Source organism: Lygodium microphyllum, chromosome 25, assembly GCF_053477565.2.
Source record: "Lygodium microphyllum isolate KBCC chromosome 25, Lygodium_microphyllum_v1.1.10, whole genome shotgun sequence".
NCBI classification, from domain to species: Eukaryota; Viridiplantae; Streptophyta; class Polypodiopsida; order Schizaeales; family Lygodiaceae; genus Lygodium; species Lygodium microphyllum.
Genome location: NC_141159.1, coordinates 79369439 through 79388779, shown reverse-complemented (window position 1 = coordinate 79388779; position 19341 = coordinate 79369439). Strand labels below are relative to the sequence as shown.

General features: G+C 41.4%; 1 protein-coding gene across 2 annotated transcripts in view; it reads left to right on the top strand.

Annotated features, from left to right (window-relative positions):
- Positions 1–13319: 13319 nt before the first annotated feature.
- The window catches only part of LOC148014414 (uncharacterized protein At4g14342-like), a 31161-nt gene continuing 25139 nt past the window's right edge, over positions 13320–19341 (top strand). The window contains exons 1-2 of one of the 2 annotated variants that reach the window (XM_087666327.1): positions 13320–13611; positions 13704–13789. In XM_087666327.1, coding sequence (XP_087522453.1) covers positions 13522–13611; positions 13704–13789 — 176 coding nt within the window. In that variant the 5' untranslated portion in view covers positions 13320–13521. The remainder of the gene's footprint in view (positions 13612–13703; positions 13790–19341) is intronic. The other variant, XM_087666328.1, reaches the window with a different exon arrangement.

The following is a 19341-nucleotide window of genomic DNA, read 5'->3' as shown; positions in this document are numbered from 1 at the left end:
CTCTTCTTGTAGATTTTCGACTATTTATATCTAGCAATCAACCTCCAAACACATGTTTCTTGTTTCTGCAATGTGAAATTGGTTTTAGCATGTTTGACCCTAATCCAAAGATTACAAAGAAGTTCCTTTTTTATAAAATGATACCATTTAACTTCTAGAATATGAAGAAATGGAATGAACATCCCACTCATCAAAAAGCATCAAAATAGGTTGTTTTTATTGTTAAGAAACACGGATCTAGAGTTAATTAGCTATGGTGGACGCAAATCAAACACACAATACATTATCAGAATGAGAGATTGTAACTCAAGTGAATTAGGTTCCAAGATAGATTAGCTTGGACTCATAAAGACAGTCTTGAGTAACTCAAACTAATAGTTTCATTGCCTTGTTATGAGTGTCAACAAAGTACATGCTTTTATAGCTTTTGGGTAGTACCACTATTCCTCACTGTGGTTATGGGAGTTTGGACATCTCTTCTAAGAGCTTCTAGAGCATACATCTTTGTCATATCTCTCATACAAAGCTACTTATGGGCAAGAACCATTTGCTATTCTTAACACCCCCCTCAAATGATGAGTCTCTACCCTTGCTGGCTTTTGCCCCCCTACATGATGACAAGGCCCGGGAGACTAGCTCTTTAGTAACCTAGTCAAGTTTAAGGCTTGAAACTTTACATCTTGGTAGGGTTTTTACATCCACTATGGGAAACAAGATCCACTATGGGAAAAACGTTGTTGTCAGTAGTAGCGAAAATTTCTTCATTTTTTCTTTGGCAACCTTTGATCTTTTTCTTGATCTTTTGCTCTTTTTCTTTGTTCTGCTTCTTATCCCTTTTGTTGGTGTGTGGTACTTCTCTTTTAGGCTTCTTGGCATAGTCTTTTTGCTTCATGCTTTTATGATTGCTTTGACTTGACAAGCTCTCTTTTGTCATACATGACATAGATTTTGGGGTACATGATTTGTGGGATCTATTTGGCTTGGTCTCATGGCTCATCATTACATTGGTATTGATCATTTGAGCATGGTGCAAACAACTCTTGTCGAATGTGAAAGGTGTAAAAGGACTGGTTTTGGAGAAGTGTAGGTGTGAACAGGTAAGTGCGGGAGAGAGAGGATGAGCTGGTGTGAATGGCCTTTAAAGGCTAGGGCTTTAACCTTAATATTGTCCTGACAACACTGAAGTAGTGGGTATTCTTGAGGATGGCACAGCTAGGATAATCGAACGAATCCAAGAAGGTATAGAAGATATTAGTATTGAACCTCTCCTAATTAAGACGACCACAAATTGCAATGAACCTTTAGCAGTCCTCCTCTCACATGCCAGCTTTACTGGATGTGACTGATCATGGCCAAGAAATTGAACCTGTTTGAGAGAGCACAGACCATAATGAACCGGGTCAAAGAGAGCCCATGACTCCAGTGTGCATTTCTTGTAGTAACTGTACAAAAATTGAACCGCTTGCAGAGAGTACCGAAGGTAATGAACCAGTACTACCCCATGAGAGCACTCTAGAAAGTGAACTAGCTATCTTCAATGATCAGGTCCTACTAGACGTTCTAGTTTATGTTCCCGGGCAGGCAGCTATAATGCTATAGAAATGCAGGAATCTCCTCTTGGACAGGGCATGGAATATGTGACGAATGAGATAGGACAGCTCCAAGAGAGCAATACAGAAATTGAACCTATCTCCATGAACCTATCTCCGACACGGATCAGATCCTGTGCGCTGCCACAAAGGCGGATCTCTGATACAAAGCCCCTCATTAAACGAGAGCAAGAAGCCTATTTTGATCTGCTAGAACCCTAGAGTGGCATGACCTATGGCCTAACATTGTACACAATCTGTGTGCTGTAACATTCCTCTTGATGTTTGTCAGATCAATCTGCAGATAATATGCCTTCTCAAGGAGCTCAATGGAATGAGATTGAAAATGGTAACACTCACACTGAAGAGCTATGCTTCAAAGATGATGACTCTTTGTAACAAACTTTGATCTCTTCTCCACGATTTCTTGAACTACAGCGCTTTCAAAAACTTGGCAAAGCCTCAATACTTGAACCTCATAACCTTGAGATGAAGAACAAACATTGGATGACTTTAAGAAATGGAGAGAATGAGAGAATGGAAGAGAGGAAGATTGAGAAAGTGCACACACACTAGCCAACTAGCTCAGCCATGGCTTTGATACCATGTTAAGAAACACAGATCTAGAGAGCTATGGTGGACACAAATCAAACACACGATGCATTATCAAAATGAGAGATTGTAACTGAAGTGAATTAGGTTCCAAGATAGATTAGCTTGGACTCATAAAGATAGTCTTGAGTAACTCAAACTGATAGTTCCATTGCCTTGTTATGAGTGTCAACAAAGTACATACTTTTATAGCTTTTGGCTAGTACCACTATTCCTCACCGTGCTTATGGGAGTTTGGACATCTCTTCCTAGAGATTCTAGAGCATACATCTTTGTCATATCTCTCATACAAAGCCACTTATGGGCAAGCATCATTTGCTATTCTCAACATTTATCATAACAACCTTGTGGAGTAATCCGATGCACAGTGTAGCACATAGACAGCATGAGCTCACCAAAACATCAACACCATCTCTCTTTCTTCTTCTCTATTAATAGATACAAGTAGACCCTAAGCTTCAAAATAGTAAGCAGGCCCCTAGTTTTTCTACTTAAGTTGACCTCTTGCTTTTGGAATAACTAGTTGCCCCTATGCTTGCACACATCGAATACATGCCAAATCTATTGTCAGGAAATCCAAAAGTCAACTGAAATTGCCTTGAATCCAACCATTATTGGCTCTCCAAATGCTTCCAAATCAAACTATCTAAGCCCTCAAAATGAGCCTCAATGGCTCCATTAAATGGACACTTATTTGACATAAATGGAGAGCTCGTGAATGACAAAAGAAGCATGAATCCTTGATTTCATGGACAAATCTTAACTCCTTGCACTCCTCACTCCAACCACAAGCTCCCACAAATGTTGCTCTAATATCAATTGTTGAGAGAGAAGCAATGGTGGAATGAGGAATCAACATTATGGAATGCAAGATGGTTGAGAGAGAGAGAAACATAGAAAATAGTTTTTATGGGTACTTAGTTACCCTTATTTTCATTATGTTCACTTATATATATGATTGTATAATGTGTCCTAGTATTGTAATAGTACCCATATGTACTCTCTAAGCCGTGTGAATTTTTTAGAACTATTTGATCAAAGGATTTCCTTCCCAAGTATGGAGACAGAGGGAAGATTTTCTTTAAGTTAGTGGCTCAATAGCATCTACGATATCCTTTTCTCATCTTCTTCCATCAATTTTCCTTTTAAAAGTTTTTTATGTTAAGTTCCCTTGAGATGGTCTTCTCCTCCTCAATGGGTAATATCTCCTCAATATCCATGTCTATCTACTCAAAATCTTCGATGCTGTTGCAGCTGGCTTTCAATTTGTGAAGTCTTGTTGGGTCAATTGGCTCTTTCTAATAGGAGAAGGACACAAACCTAGAAAAGTATTCACACAACTCACATTTTTGTATATGGAATGAATCATCTAATGTTTCTTTGCAATCTTCAAGATGCATATATAGCCCTTTCTTGATAACTTTCCTTTAGTTGTTAATTGTTTCCCAAAATGGACTGTGGGTATATGTCCTGAAGTTTGGTTTTTCAGTTTCTAACATTTTCGTAAAGATTTGAAACTCTCCTTGGAAGTATGACAAGTTTGACAAGGTGACTTATGGTGTGTTAAATGGTGCATTGAAGATTTTATTGGCATTGTTATAAAAGAGGCAAGTCTATCCAACTTGTAAAGGAAGGAAAATAACTTCTTAGCTAGGGATTCCTTTCATTGGCAAATTCTTCTCCAATATAATTATCCTTTATACCAAGGTTATGTGAGGCTTCTACACTACTCTTAGCTCCTCTCCAATAGACCTCCAACTTTCAAGCTAAATACATTTTCATTATTACATTTGGCATTCAAAGAGAAGATAGTGGAGGATTGGAATGGTATATAGAAATTAAGTTGTCCATTTGATGATTGGAATAATGCAAAGATTGACAAGTCAATCACTACCAAAAGAAAAAGGAATGCATCTTAGGCTTTATGGTGTATAGATGTTGTTAGCATTACTCCTACCGATTGCTCTTGATGACAAAATTGCTTGAGAATTATTTGGAGTTGTAGGAAAGGGACGATGTTCATAGAGCTCAAACTCAAACTCCAATCTTCTAGTTTAAAGACAGGAATTGCCCCAGTACCCTTTTCTTCAAATCCTTTAGCATGGAAGTCATTCTAAGCATGTAGTTTAGGTGATTGATGATGGAGGAACTAAGCAAAGTGACGAGAAATTTATTTCCAAAGTAAATAATAGCTATATTACATGGATTGTTGGGAATAGGCTAGAAGTAGCTGAAGTCTATCTCTAGAGAGTAGAGCAGTTAAAGTCATTTTGTTTGACATGCATTTCTCAAAAAATGTAATAAAAAGGGTTGTTTCACAAGGTGCTAGACTTTGATGCTTTTATGATAGAGGCCTTTCAATTGTTTTAGGATCTTTGTAAAGATTATATTTGTTGCATTTTGATTAGTGTTAGGATGATTAAATTTACATCTGAATCACCTAAGACACTAAATTCCAAATGTTGGAGGTTGCTTCCTATGCTTTATTCATCCTATCAAATTTTAGCCCAGCATTTGGCATTGAAAATTAAGCATACACTTGGATGGTGTCATACACAAAATACAAATAAGCTTTGTGCAAAAAAAGACTCATGAGGCTATCTTAAATTTGGTGCTTCAACTTGATTATGATCTAGCTTATGGCTCTAATTTGTAATGATTAATATTGACCTTGATAAAGTGTTCAACAAATTACACCAATACTTTATTCTGATTGCATTGGTTAAAATAGGCTTTATACAAGTGTAATGTGGAACAATGAAGGCTTTATTCTCAAATGCCACATTTGCTATTTGTCTAAATCATTATCTTCATGAGCCATTCTAGCTAAAAAGATCAATATATGAAGCTTGTTCCTTGGCACCATTATTGTTTAACATTATGTTTGACCCTCTTCTTTATGATCTTAATATTATGTGTTTCACTCAAGTGCTATTAAAAGTCTTCATCTTTCAAACATGTTTGTGTTTGGTAGACAACTAATGACAACTCCAACATTATCATGGAAGTTCAACATGTTACTAATCTATTTAAGCTACAAGGGAGATTCTCTATGTTTTCAATAGCATTAGGCATTTTATTCATCGGTTGTTGCTACTCTAAACCATACTTCTTCAAGTTCATGTATGAGCAAATGTTGCTATGGTAAACTGACCAACGGTGTTGTGTCGACATAAGCAATAGAATAGTAGATGAAAATTACCATCATCAATAGCAAAATCTTAGTTTTAACAAAAAACGAATTTTAGTGTAGGTCTACTTGTGTGTTTTGTGCCATGGTTTGGTGTGACCAAGGGGGGTGCTCCTTTTGAGTCACAATCAAAATAAAGCTTAAGATGATAATTTTAAACCTATTTTACTGCCAAGATTGCAATATGTTTCTTCTAACTCTCTTCATGTTCTCTAGGATGAGGAACACATGTTTGCTTAGTTATATTCTCAATTGCGCATGTCTCTCTAGTTATGCCTTTTCAAAACAATTTTCTGTTTTTATATTGTCAGAAAAAAGTATTAAAGATTAGCTAAGGCCCATTGCTCACTAGGGCGGCCAATTTTTTTCCTTGTCAAATGAAGCCAATCACATTGTTTAAAAAGTATCTCTAGCATTCATACTTGTCCCAATTGTCAAACAAGTCCATGCTAATGTGGATAGCAATTTCCCATTTTCTCTCCCCATATTCTCAAATGACCTTGACTCATTAGCCAATAAAGATTAAAGGGGAAAACCAATGAAATCACTCACTTTTTAATAAAAGTGTGGGCATGTGCGTGTGCACGCACACACACACACACACACACACACACACACACACACACACACACACACAACCTCAATCCTCCACAAGCTCAATCAAGCAATGTTTTTACCAATGCACCATGTGGATGGATGTGGAAGGGTTGGAGACAATCAATGTTCATTAAAGATCAATGTTTAACAATGTAAAATGAAATGTAAATTTAAACAATACTTTTTGCATCCAAAAATTGATTTAAAACTTTGGACAATATTTTTAGTTATAAGAATGACAAATATATGAAATTTGACTCAAAAGTCCCTCAAGAGGGCTTCCTGGACCTTTAGGATGTTTTTGAACATGGCACTCGAATCAAATTTGAATTTCAAAAATCATGCCCTCTTTCTCTCTAATAGGTTGCGCATACTCTCTCTCTCTCTCTCTCTCTCTCTCTCTCTCTCTCTCTCTCTCTCTCTCTCTCTCTCTCTCTCTCTCTCTCTCTCTCTCTCTCTCTCTCTCTCTCTCTCTCTCTCTCTCTCTCTCTCTCACTCACACACACACACACACACACACAAAATAGAGGAGCCTTCTATTCTCTCTCTTAAAGAAGAGCCATCAAGCAGGCCAACATTGGCGGCTAGAGAAGCAAATGGAGCACTCCTTCAACTTCACAAACAAGCAGGTCTTACAGGAAGAGAGCATGGGCAACTATCTCTCTCTCTCTTTCTCTATCTCTATGGCACAATAGGGGGAAACAAGACAAACTGCATCAATGAAGCAATCTCTTATTCTTCTTCTTCCCCCCCCTCTCTCTCTCTCTCTCTCTCTCTCTCTCTCTCTCTCTCTCTCTCTCTCTCTCTCTCTCTCTCTCTCTCTCTCTCTCTCTCTCTCTCTCTCTCTCTCTCTCTCTCTCTCTCACATGTCAAAATAGGTCTGAAGAAGCACCAACAACAATGATGGGCATAGAGGTAGGTGGCAAAAGTGATAGATAGGTGGCTAAAGAGCAATAGGCATAGACACAAGCGGTAGCAACATTAGTGGGCAAAGTGTTGGGCACAAGCATGCAAAGTGATAGTAGTGAGAAGCAAAGCACTAAATTCAAGTAGTGACAAGCACAGGTGCCATGGAGAGTGACCAAGATTAGCGTCAGCACTACTACGACAAAACACGATGAGAGAGAGTGTGTGTAGTCTCAGAAGAAATAAAAAATGTACAAACACACACACACACACACACACACACACATAGAGAGAGAGAGAGAGAGAGAGAGAGAGAGAGAGAGAGAGAGAGAGAGAGAGAAGAGGGAGGGAGGGAGGGTGTGTGTGTGTGTTGTAAGAAAGAGGAGAAAAATTAGAGAGGGGAGAAGAACACAAAGAGAGAGAGAGAGAGAGAGAGAGAGAGAGAGAGAGAGAGAGAGGGTGTGTGTAAGTGTGTGTAAGAAAGAGGAGAAAAATTAGAGGGGAGAAGACAATTGAACGAGAGAGAGAGAGAGAGAGAGAGAGAGCCTCAAACCTCCATAAGCTCAACTAAGCAATGTTTTTACCAATGCACCATGTGGCTGCATGTGGAAGGGTTGCAAACAATCATTGTTCATTAAAGATCAAGGTTTAGCAATGTAAAATGAAATGTAAATTAAAAAAATCATTTTGGTATCCAAATTTGATTTAAAACTTTGGACAAAATTTTTAGTTATAAGAATGACAAATATATAAAATTTGACTCAAAAGTCCTTGAACCTCCAGAGGCTTCTTGAACTTTTTGTTGAGAGATAGCATGTGAACCCTATGTATGCAAGGGTGGATAAGGGTAGATGGGTGCAAATGGACTGGAAAGCAAGGGGAAACCCTAACCCTAGCCACACAGAGGCTATTTAAATAGCCAAGAGGTCATTCTCAGAGTAGAGAGACAATGTACTGGTTGTACTCCATAAGCAACTGAATAAGTAAGATTTTCTTCTTATACTTCTTAAGCTCTCTTCTCCCTCTTGTGCACATTTCTTGTCATTCTACAAAGTCTGATTTCCAACATGGTATCAAAGCCATCTCTAATCCCTTTAGCTTCCTAACCCTTAGCTCAACCAAAATGCACAAGAAAAGCTTCATTTTCCCATCTTGGTCTTTCAACCTCCATAGCCAGTTAGCACTTACCTCCATTGGAGGAGCTCATGTGAGCAAAAGAGGGCATATTGGCCTTTGGTTTCTTTGGGAGAAACCTTCCTCAGCATTAGTTGCTTCTTCCTAGCACCACAAACCCTAGCATTGATCATGCAGCAAGACCCCATTGTCAAAAAACGTAGACATGTGCAGTTTGAGGCAACGCAAGAGGGCTCCTCAAATCTCTGCCCATAGAAAGAGATCTCTATCAAACCCTAATTGTGGGGTTTTTGGCAACCATAGCCAAGAAGCTTCAAGCTCTCCTATTTTCATTTTTTTCACTCTAGGAATCATTAACGGTGGTTCTAATCACTAAAGCATATTCTTTGAGGCTTGTTTTAGATTTGGGACGGACTCCAACACTCAGGGGACATCAGTGAGCTTGCTGATAAGCCGACTTTCAACTAGTTTTCACTCAAGGATCTCACTAAGCTTGACATTAATGTTTCTAAACACTATTAATTAACCTTCTAATCACTTGCTTCGTGGTATATTTGTTAGATTTGGTACAAACACATTGACCATTGTCCTCGTCCCTCATCTCAACTTGTAACACACTAAATTTGAGCTTGCTAATTATTAATCATCTCTTTTGCTTCTACACTTATTGGTTGTTGTGTAAAGGACTAGACATTGCCATTGCCTAGAGTAATCAGTAAGACCTTCCTATCATGGCCATGGCCTATGCTGATGTTAGACCTCAAATTCATAAGTTCAATGGAAAAGAATCTTATCCATGGTATGTATTGGTGAAGCATAAAATGATGGAACAGGGCTATTGGCGCTTCATCAAAGGGACCAAGGTTATTGACCCATCAAACCCACTTGATGTAGAAGATGATAAAAGAACCCAAGCCATAATCATGCTTTATCTGGATGAATCTTTGATTCATCACATTGACTAACTCTCCACTGCCAAAAGGAGAAATGGGATAAGCTTGAAAAGTTTTATGGGGCTAAAGGAAAGAACTCAAATTTTCCTTAAGATCAAAATTTTTAGCTTGGAATATAAGCAAGGAGAGGACCTAGGTAAGTTCATCTAACACATGAAGGGACCCATGGCATAACTATTCTCAGTTCAAGCTCCAATTCATGATGAAGTTGCTATTGCAATTCTTTTGAAAGGTGTAAAGAAGGTATTCCTAACCCTTGTAACTACTTACAAATATCCCTAATCCAACCTTGAAAAGCACTATCCAATCTTGTTTAGATGAGGAGAAAAGAAATTAGAAAGAAGGTAGCACTAGTCAAGCATCTAATTCAACAGCCCGTGAGTAACTCTTGGTTCATATTGTCTCCACCAAATGCTCCTTTTGCAATAAGAAGGGACATCTTGTAAGCAACTATTGGAAAAAATAACCTAACAAAATGAAGTGCAACAAGATAAAGCACTTATAGTCCAAATGCTCAAGTACAAGAGAAAGATATTGCTGAATGAGTTGTTCACAAGTACAACTGGTACACACTCTCTCACATTGAGAGTGGCCTCTAGGCTCTTTAAATAGCCTTTGAATTTCTAGGGCCAGAGTTTTCCCTTGCCCTTCAATCCATTCACACCCATCTACCCTTATCCACCCTTGCATACATAGGGTTCACATGCCTGTCTCTCAACACCCCCCCCTCAATGCCATAATGCAATTGGACTAGAAGACATGTGGATGCATGTGGAAGGGTTGGAGACAATAATTGTTAATTAAATATTAAGACATAACAATGTAAAATGAAATGTAAATTTAAAAAAGCCTTTTAGGATCCAAAAACAGGTTTAAAACTTTGAACAACATTTTTTGTTATAAGAATGACAAACATATAAAATTTGACTCAAAAGTCCCTAGAAAATTTGGAGTTAAAAGTTTTTAACCCGAAAAAGTAAAAACACAAAGAATAATAATTATACTAATACATTATTTTGGTTGTAGGTTTGGAAAACCTTGAACCTCTAGAGGGCTTCTCGAACATTTAGGATGTTTTCAAACTTGGCAAGTACCTCAAATCAAGTTTGAATTTCGAAAAGCATTCCCTCTTTCTCTCTGACAAGTTGTGCGTGCACACACACACACACACACACACACACACACTCTCTCTCTCTCTCTCTCTCTCTCTCTCTCTCTCTCTCTCTCTCTCTCTCTCTCTCTCTCTCTCTCTCTCAGCTACATAGTAGAGGAATCCTATCCGCTCTCTTAGAGCAAAGCCATCAGGTAGGCCAATAGTGGCTGGAGAAGTAGATGGAGTGCACCTTCAACTTCACAAACAAGTAGGTCCTGCAATAAGAGAGCATGGGCACTGATCTCTCTCTCTCTCTAAGCCTTTGTGGCACAGTAGGGGGAAACGACGCAGATTGCATCAATGAAGCAATCTCTTCTTCTTCTTCTTCTTACTCTCTCTCTCTCTCTCTCTCTCTCGCATAGTAGGGGGCAACGACGAATACTACATCAATGAAATGATCTCTTCTTCTTCTTCTTCTTCTTCTCTCTCTCTCTCTCTCTCTCTCTCTCTCTCTCTCTCTCTCTCTCTCTCTCTCTCTCTGGGGAAACAATGCATCTTTCTCTGTTTATCCCTAGAACAATAGGGGAATGATGTATCTCTCTCTCTTTGGCACATCATGGCAAAATGACATAAGCTGGAGTTGCACAGAGTGTCTCTCTCTCTCTCTCTCTCTCTCTCTCTCTCTAGTGTGACAAGAGGACTATGGTGAGCAGTCTCAATGTGGGGGTTGAGAAGCTAAGTTGTGGGCTCTCTCTCTCTCTCTCTCTCTCTCTCTCTCTCTCTCTCTCTCATTCTCTTGTTGAAACATGTCTGAAGAAGTAGCAACAACAATGATGGGCATAGAGGCAAGTGGCAAAAGTGATAGGCATAGTGATTGAAGAGAAATAAGCGTAGACACAGGTGGTAGCAACATCAACAAGGAAAGTGTTGGGGACAAGCACGCAAAGTGATAGCAACTTTGATAGGCAAATGTTGGGTGCAAGCAACAACAACCATGGGTGCTAGGTAGAGTGACTGAGATTGGTGTTGCCACTACTACAATAGCACACGATGAGAGAGAGAGAGAGAGAGAGAGAGAGAGAGAGAGAGAGAGAGAGAGAGAGAGAGAGAGTAGTCTTAGAAGAACTAAAATTTGTATGAACACACACACACACACACAGACACACACACACACAGAGTTTTTACAAATAGGAAAATGGTTAAAAAGAGAAGAAAAGCGCACACGCACAAACATAGAGTAGAGGAGGAGGAGGAGGAGAAGGAGGGAGACGGTTATTGAAGAGAGAGAGAAAGAGGTGAATTTGGAGGGGAGAGAGAACCATAGAGAGAGGGAAGAAGAAGGACAAGGGAGAGAGATAGAGAGAGAGTGTGTGTGTTGTAAGAAACAATAGAAAAATTAGAGGGGAAAAGAGAATTGAGAGAGAGAGAGAGTGTGTGTGTGCATGTGCGTGTGTTATAAGAAAGAGTCTCTTAGAGAGGAGAGAAGACAATTGAGAGAGAGAGAGAGAGAGAGAGAGAGAGAGAGAGAGAGAGAGAGAGAGAGGTTACACAGCCTCGGACGGCTGGATTATGTGCAAGCCATCCATTGCTTTGGTTACACACCAAACTACGCCCATAAAGTACACCAAAAGAGACTTGGCCCATTGGTAATAAGGGTAGAGGTGTGTGGGGATTGGTGGGGGTTCAATTCTTGTCAGTCACGCGATTCCCTTTTTGAATAAATGTGTTGTTTTTGAATAAATGTGTTGTCTTCTTGTGCATTGGGGGCGCTCGAATTTTAGGACAATGGAGATCCCCCTCCAAGAAGTGTCAGCCGACCGCGAAAATTGGATCCAATGACCTGTTGACATGTGTTGCGGCGGATGCCTCTTTTTCCACATCTTGTTCGTCCATAGCCCGATGTGTAACCGCGGCCAGAGAGAGAGAGTCCACCGACCGCGAAAATCAGATCCAATAACCTGTTGACATGTAATGCGACGGATGCCTCTTTTTCCACCTCTTGTCCGTCCATAGCCCGGTGGCCATAGAGAGAGAGAGAGAGAGAGAGAGAGAGAGAGAGAGAGAGAGAGAGAGAGAGAGAGAGAGAGAGAGAGAGAGAGAGAGAGAGAGAGAGAGAGAGAGAGAGAGAGAGAGGGAGAGGGAGAGGGAGAGGGAGAGGGAGAGGGAGAGGGAGAGGGAGAGGGAGAGGGAGAGGGAGAGAGAGAGCGAGAGAGAGAGAGAGAGAGAGAGAGAGAGAGAGAGAGAGAGAGAGAGAGAGAGAGAGAGATTGGGCGCGCTCGAATTTTAGGACAGTGGAGATCCCCCGCCTAGAAGTGTCAGCCGACCGTGAAAATCAAATCCAATGACCTGTTGACACGTATTGCGGCGGATGCCTCTTTTTCCATCTCTTGTTGACATGTGTTGCGGCGGATGCCTCTTTTTCCACATCTTGTTCGTCCATAGCCCGATGTGTAACCGCGGCCAGAGAGAGAGAGTCCACCGACCGCGAAAATCAGATCCAATAACCTGTTGACATGTAATGCGACGGATGCCTCTTTTTCCACCTCTTGTCCGTCCATAGCCCGGTGGCCATAGAGAGAGAGAGAGAGAGAGAGAGAGAGAGAGAGAGAGAGAGAGAGAGAGAGAGAGAGAGAGAGAGAGAGAGAGAGAGAGGGAGAGGGAGAGGGAGAGGGAGAGGGAGAGGGAGAGGGAGAGGGAGAGGGAGAGGGAGAGGGAGAGGGAGAGGGAGAGAGAGAGAGAGAGAGAGAGAGAGAGAGAGAGAGAGAGAGAGAGAGAGAGAGAGATTGGGCGCGCTCGAATTTTAGGACAGTGGAGATCCCCCGCCTAGAAGTGTCAGCCGACCGTGAAAATCAAATCCAATGACCTGTTGACACGTATTGCGGCGGATGCCTCTTTTTCCATCTCTTGTTCGTCCATAGCCCGGTGTGTAACCGGCCAGAGAGAGAGAGTCCACTGACCATGAAAATCAGATCCAATGACCTGTCGACACATAATGCGACGGATGCCTCTTTTTCCACCTCTTGTCTATCCATAGCTCGGTGTGTAACCGGCCACAAAGAGAGAGAGAGAGAGAGAGAGAGAGAGAGAGAGAGAGAGAGTGTGTGTGTGTGTGTGTGTGTGAAGAGAGGAAAGAAAAATTAGAGGGGAGACAAAATTGTATGAGAGAGAGACATCTAAATTTACCATGCATGCACCATTCATAGAGAGAGATTGGGTGTGTGTTTTGGAATAGAGAGGAAATAAAAATCAGAGAGAAAGGAGGAGACACAAAAACCCTTGCAATGTTGCTCCTCCACGGCAGCTTTGCATAGCTGCACGAAGTGAGTGGCCAGTATTCCTAATGTCTCGCTAACTCCAATATGAGAGAGAGGCTGAAGAGAGACAAAATTATATACAGAAAATCCTAACATCCCCTAACTCCAATACAGGAGCGAAAGCTTAAAGTTTATGTTGGCTGGCCAAAGGTTACCAATAGTCCGTAACCGGCCTTACAGAACGAGTTTAGACCTCCTAAACGCAGAGCGAGCAATCATGCAGGTCAGGTCTGGCGGACCTCACCTTTATCGTGGAAGGGCCCTTTGTTCTTTCCAGCATAACAGACTGATGTTTGTTGCTGCTCCTTCGTGCAGGCAAGCGACAGGTTTAACATCAACTCGCAGCTCGAGCATCTGCAAGCGAAGTATGTCGGCACCGGCCACGCCGACCTTAATCGATTGTAGGTTTCATCGCAGACTGTAACGCTGCAGAAAGTATCGTATCGTGGCTTTACGAGTGTCGAGTTGCCTGGGAGTTTGATTTCTGTAACCTTCTGGAGAATGACAAAATGGATACTGTTCAAGGCTTAAATTTGACAGTACCTTCCATTTATCGACATGAAGGCTCAAACTATCTAGAAATTTACTTATATTGTACATAATATCAATGGAAAGTGACAGATAGTGTTTTTAACATGACATGCTGTTTGACAGACACAAGCATTAACTTGTTTTGACGGGCAAAAATAGCCAAAAGCAGGCATCACAGCCGTCAAATTTAGGCAGTGCCCATCAGCTAGACATTTATAGAAAAAACTTATTTAATATCTATCAGCCAGGGTCTCGAGGAGTGGCACATGTTGTGACAGATGTTGACAGTCCTCAATAGGTCGTATCTTGATGAGGTACCATTGTACATGGCCTTTACAACATTTGGTGATTGTAAAAGGGTAGCAAGAAGTCTAAAAGCCTGGCCTTAAACAATTTGATATGGCAGCTTGCAAGTCAATGACACACCTCAAAATCTTCAAGAACAGCAATAATACTTGCAAATTGCAGTAGGGAAGAAGTGATTGTTATACAAGTGGTGGTTCCAATATTCAAATGTTGTATGGGACAAGAGAAGTGTAATGTGATTCAAGTGATTGTTACATGGGTGTGGTTCCAATATTGAAAGGTAGAATTGAACAAGAAAAATAATATGGACTTTAGTTCCAATATTCAAATGTTGTATGGGACAAGAGAAGTGTAATGTGATTCAAGTAATATGGACTTTAGTGCCATCCATACCAAAGTCATCATCTATTGGCCAAAATTGAGACCTACTAGTGATGTCCCACCATTCCACCAATGACAGTTAAGTGTTGAAGATCGCTAATGAAGGAGTTTGCATTTGTATAAATGTCCACATCTTAGACATTGCATCAAGCACTAGATAGTTATGCTTTATCATTCATTAGGTCAAAGGGCTTTTATACTTGCTTTCTAGCTTTATCACAATGCTAAAGCTTTGATAGGGAGTCTTTGTTTCTGCTTCCTTAGAGTAGCAATACAATGTGACATCCTTGGACATCTTGGATAGGGGCTTGTAGCATTGGCCATTGACTCTGTTGACCGTTTAGTCAGCTAAGATGGTGAAAGTGTCTTGTAGAATGAATGTGCATTAGGGTTGGGACGTTCTGATAGATGAAACACAGCTCATTTATGTGACATCTCTTGTGAGATCTTCTCTTGGACTCTCGAGCTTAGGTTGCTCCATTCACCCACTAGGATGGTTTGTGATGTTCGGGGCTTGGGAGGTGAGTTGAAAAGTTTGGCTTTTTGATTGAAAGCTGAGTTTGATGTTCAACTCTTTATGTTTCTTCCAATGCTTGCATTGCTTGTACCTTGTCATATATGTAGGTTGGAGATGTGTGAGTATATTTCATTGGTGTTTGAGCAACAATCTACTCTCTACAATGTGACTTGCCAACATCTACAAAACCATCAAAGCTTATGGGATTGTGATGGTCTATGCTTGATAAGTCTACTCCACTATGTGATAGAGTAGTGTGGTGCATTGCGAACAAGAGAAGTAGACATGGCAAGCACATGCAAGTTGATGGTCAATAGGGTGAGTCTTTTGTCTACTAGTAATTTGTGTATGGAGGTTGTGCTAGTTATAATTTAATGGCTTTTTTTCTAGACTTTGTTGTTTTCTCTAATTTTTTTGCCTATGGTGAAGGTAGCCTTGGGAGCTTAGACTTCATGGTAATGACATAACTTTTTTGAAGCATGGTGGAGCTTGCATTCCGTGGCTATGACCAAACTCTTATGCAACATAGTGGAGGAGGAGATATATGTTGGATACTTGGTTGAAAGCTTAGTTGATTGGGATTACTCCCATTTGTGTTTTGTGTCTTGGACTATGGTGGAAGCCCATTGCTCTATGAGGGGTGGTCCTCCTTCTGATGCATGATAGCCCAATTAGGTATAAGGGTGCACTAGTCCATTGAAAAATGGAGTAGATATCCATTACCAAGATTGTGAAGGTGGTTTTTCCATGGTGGTTTATCCCCATCCATAAGTTGGTTTTCAATAGCTTAAGTGTAGTTATTGAGGATGATTTGAGAACTTTGCCCCTAGATAGAGATTAGGTTTAAAGTGATTCAAGACAAACTAAGGTAGAAGTTAGAATACGTCTAAGATGGTTTGCAAGGATGAGCATCCAAGCTAGCCTATGGCCCTTCAGGGTGGTTAGTCTTGGACAATTTTGCATAGTGGAAGGTAGGTTGATGGTGATGCTAGACATGCATCCGTGGGTGAAATGGTGTTGACTCACGAGTCTATAGCGGAATCCCATAGTCGTGCTTTTTTGTGTGTCAAGTTTTGTAGCCTATCAAGCTTTAAAGTCCATGTGATCGTGTGACTGATTCTTTTTCTCTGCAACCCCATTTTGCTGTGGAGTATAAGCAGTAGTGTACTGATGGACAATGCCCTTCTGCTTCAAAAAAGAATTGAGCATAGAGGACATGTATTCCCCACCTCGGTCCAAATGAAGAGTCTTAATTGTACAACCAGACTAGTTTTCAACAAGTGCAAGAAAAGCCAAGAATGCATCATACACTTTTGACTTTTTGACCAAAGAGTAGACCCAGCAAAATCGAGTAAAGTCATCAATAAAAGTCACAAAATAGTAACATCCTCCCAATGTCTTTGTCTGCATAGATCCACATACATCTGAATGCACTAACTGCAACTTGGCTGTTGCTCTAAAAGCAACATCACGGGGAAATGAAAAATGATGCATTTTTCCCAAAATACATCCTTCGCACAAGTGCTCAGGAGGTCTCTCCAGTAAGGTAATCCATCTAGCATCTGCGTACGCTGTAAGAGCATCAAGCTGCCAAAGTTCACATGCTCCATCCTAGCATGCCATAACTTTGCCTGTATCATAGCAGGAGTAAGAGTGGATACCAAGTAAGCTGAACTGATTAACTAAAAGAGCATCCAACTCGTATAACCCATGATATAAAGTGCCTATCAAGGCCAAAGTCATGTGTTCTTTGTCTCTTACCATGCATCGGTCACCATCAAATGTGACATGCAAGTGCCTATTAAGACCAAAGTCATGTGTTCTTTGTCTCTCACCATGCATCGGTCATCATCAAATGTGACCTGCAATCCACAATGTGCCAAAGAAGAGATAGAGAGCAAATTCTTCTTTATGCCTGGCACAAATAAAGCATCTTGTAGGCGGAGAATAGAGCCATCAATGGCTGTGAGCATAATCTCTCTAATACCTCTAACAAGGTATGATGCATTGTTGGCACACTGTACAGACTTACCAATTGGAGCTGCATGAACAGATGCAAATAAATCTCTGCGAGATGTAATATGCCTAGAAGCACCACTATCAAAAAACCAAGTGCCTGCATCCTCAGTAGAGCTAAATGCTCGAGCTGCCCAAGAGGTGTCATAACTGCATGTGTAAAAACAATAGTCCCTGTCTGCAACAAAGGACGCGGACTCAGTAGGAGTGGAAGGAGCATCAGAAACAGACATTCTTGACTCTTTTTTCTTCTCTTTGGCAATGTGCTTTCTGCACTCAGTGATGTAGTGGCCTAGTTTCTTGCAATAATGGCATTTGCCCTTTTTGGCTTGCGTGCCCCCTTGTTTTTTGTTTGTCTGGGAGGTGCCAGAAGTCCGAGAACTCTGCGGAGCATTCTTCACTTGGCTGCCTTTGTCTAGCCATAAAAGCTTGCTCAAAGGCTATAGCATCCACACCGCTATTCATTCGTGTTTGCTCCTCCTCTAGAAGCAAATTGACTAACTGAAGAGAAGTGATTGGCTGCGTGGCAATCCTCATGGTGAGGTTTAAGGCCATATGAAAAGCCAAGTACGAAGGAGGTAATGAGTTCAAAGTGGTGGATATCATCTGTGCATCCGAATAGTACTCATCAACATTCATGAGTTGCTCTCACAAGTCTTGAATTTTGTTCAAGTGATCCTGAATAGAATCACCTTCATCCATTTTCAATGTCTCTAGCTCTTTCTTTAAGAAAGAGATGCGAGTCTCATTCTTGCCTGCAAACATCTGCTTCAAAGTTAGCCATGCTTCTCGTGAAGAAGCTGCTGAACGAATGTGGGGGATGGTTGACCGCTGAACTGCCAATGCAATCAGCGACAAAACCTGTGCATCTTGTGTATCCCATGCTTTTTGAGCTGCTGTTCTTTGGGGAAGTGGTTGAAGTGGAGCAGGCTGAGGTGCTCGTGGTGTACGTCCTCCTGGAGAAGGAGTAGTTGGAGCCACAACTCCAGGTCGAGCTTCTTCTCCACTGACATAATCCCAAAGATTTTTGGCCGCAAGTACATTCTTCATCATGAAGGACCAAAGTGAATAGTTATTTCCATCCAATTTGTCCTTCTTGGATACATAGGTAAAAACATCTCCTCCCTGATTTGCCATGATTTTCAATTACCAAAAAAATTGCAAAAGAGCAATGTCGAAGCAGGACTACCCTGGAAATCTGAAAATTTCCAAAAATTGCAGGAAATAATTTTCTGCAATTACCATACAGAGGTGCACTCTGTCAAAATTGTCTGTTATGCACGCAGTCCAACGTGCAATTAGTGTTCAGCAACATTGTACCAGCAAAATCCCCAAAATTTCCTGCCTCAAATGTGTTCAAAACAGTCTTTTTGTGGCTGTAATTGCAGTGCGTATGCCAATGTCTTCAAAAAACATAAAAGCCCCGAAATTTTTGATGAATGTGCCCAAGAAATTTGCATCCAAAGTGTCCTAGACACGTTTTTGAATGTTGTGCCTGTGTCGTGGGAACCCCTGCTTCCAGAAATTTGTGCTGGAATTTAAAAAAAAAAAAAACGTTTACCATAGAAAAATCACGTGTTGTCTGACGTGCTGTCTGTAGGTTATGTGGGGGGGGCAAGCTGACGTTGGAGGCTTCGACGCTTATCGCGTGTGTCAGGCGGCATATGTCAGACGCGCCTTTGCGTTCAGGCGGCGCTCGGCTGACCTGGCAGGAGATGTGGCAAGGCAGTCTGACAGGCAGCCGTCTCAAGTGGATGTCACGCGGCGTGACTGACAGGCGGAGCGTGCAGTAGTTGGCGGGACATCGAGCAAGCGGATGAGCAGGGACAAAACGGCACAGGGCAGGAAGTGGCGGAGCGTGGCGGCGCTCGGCATACGGGCGGGACAAGTAGGCGTTGCTGGGACAAGTGTGGCGGGAAGGTCAGTTGGGCTAGGGGCGGGCATTGCCAGTGACTGATGGGAGCTGGCGGGACGTTCGGTAGTCTGTTGACGTGGGGAGAAGCAGATCGAGCTGATGCAGGACAAGGCATTGCTGTGCAAAGCAGAGGAGCAAGGTGTCTCCTTTTGAAGGTTGAGACTAGACCTGAGTAGAGAGTCCCGAATGTTGAACGGAGTTGAGCTGAACAGAGCCAATGCTCTGATACCAAATGTGAGAGAGGACGGCAGGATCGAAGCTCAACACAGAAAACAGTAGACAGTAGA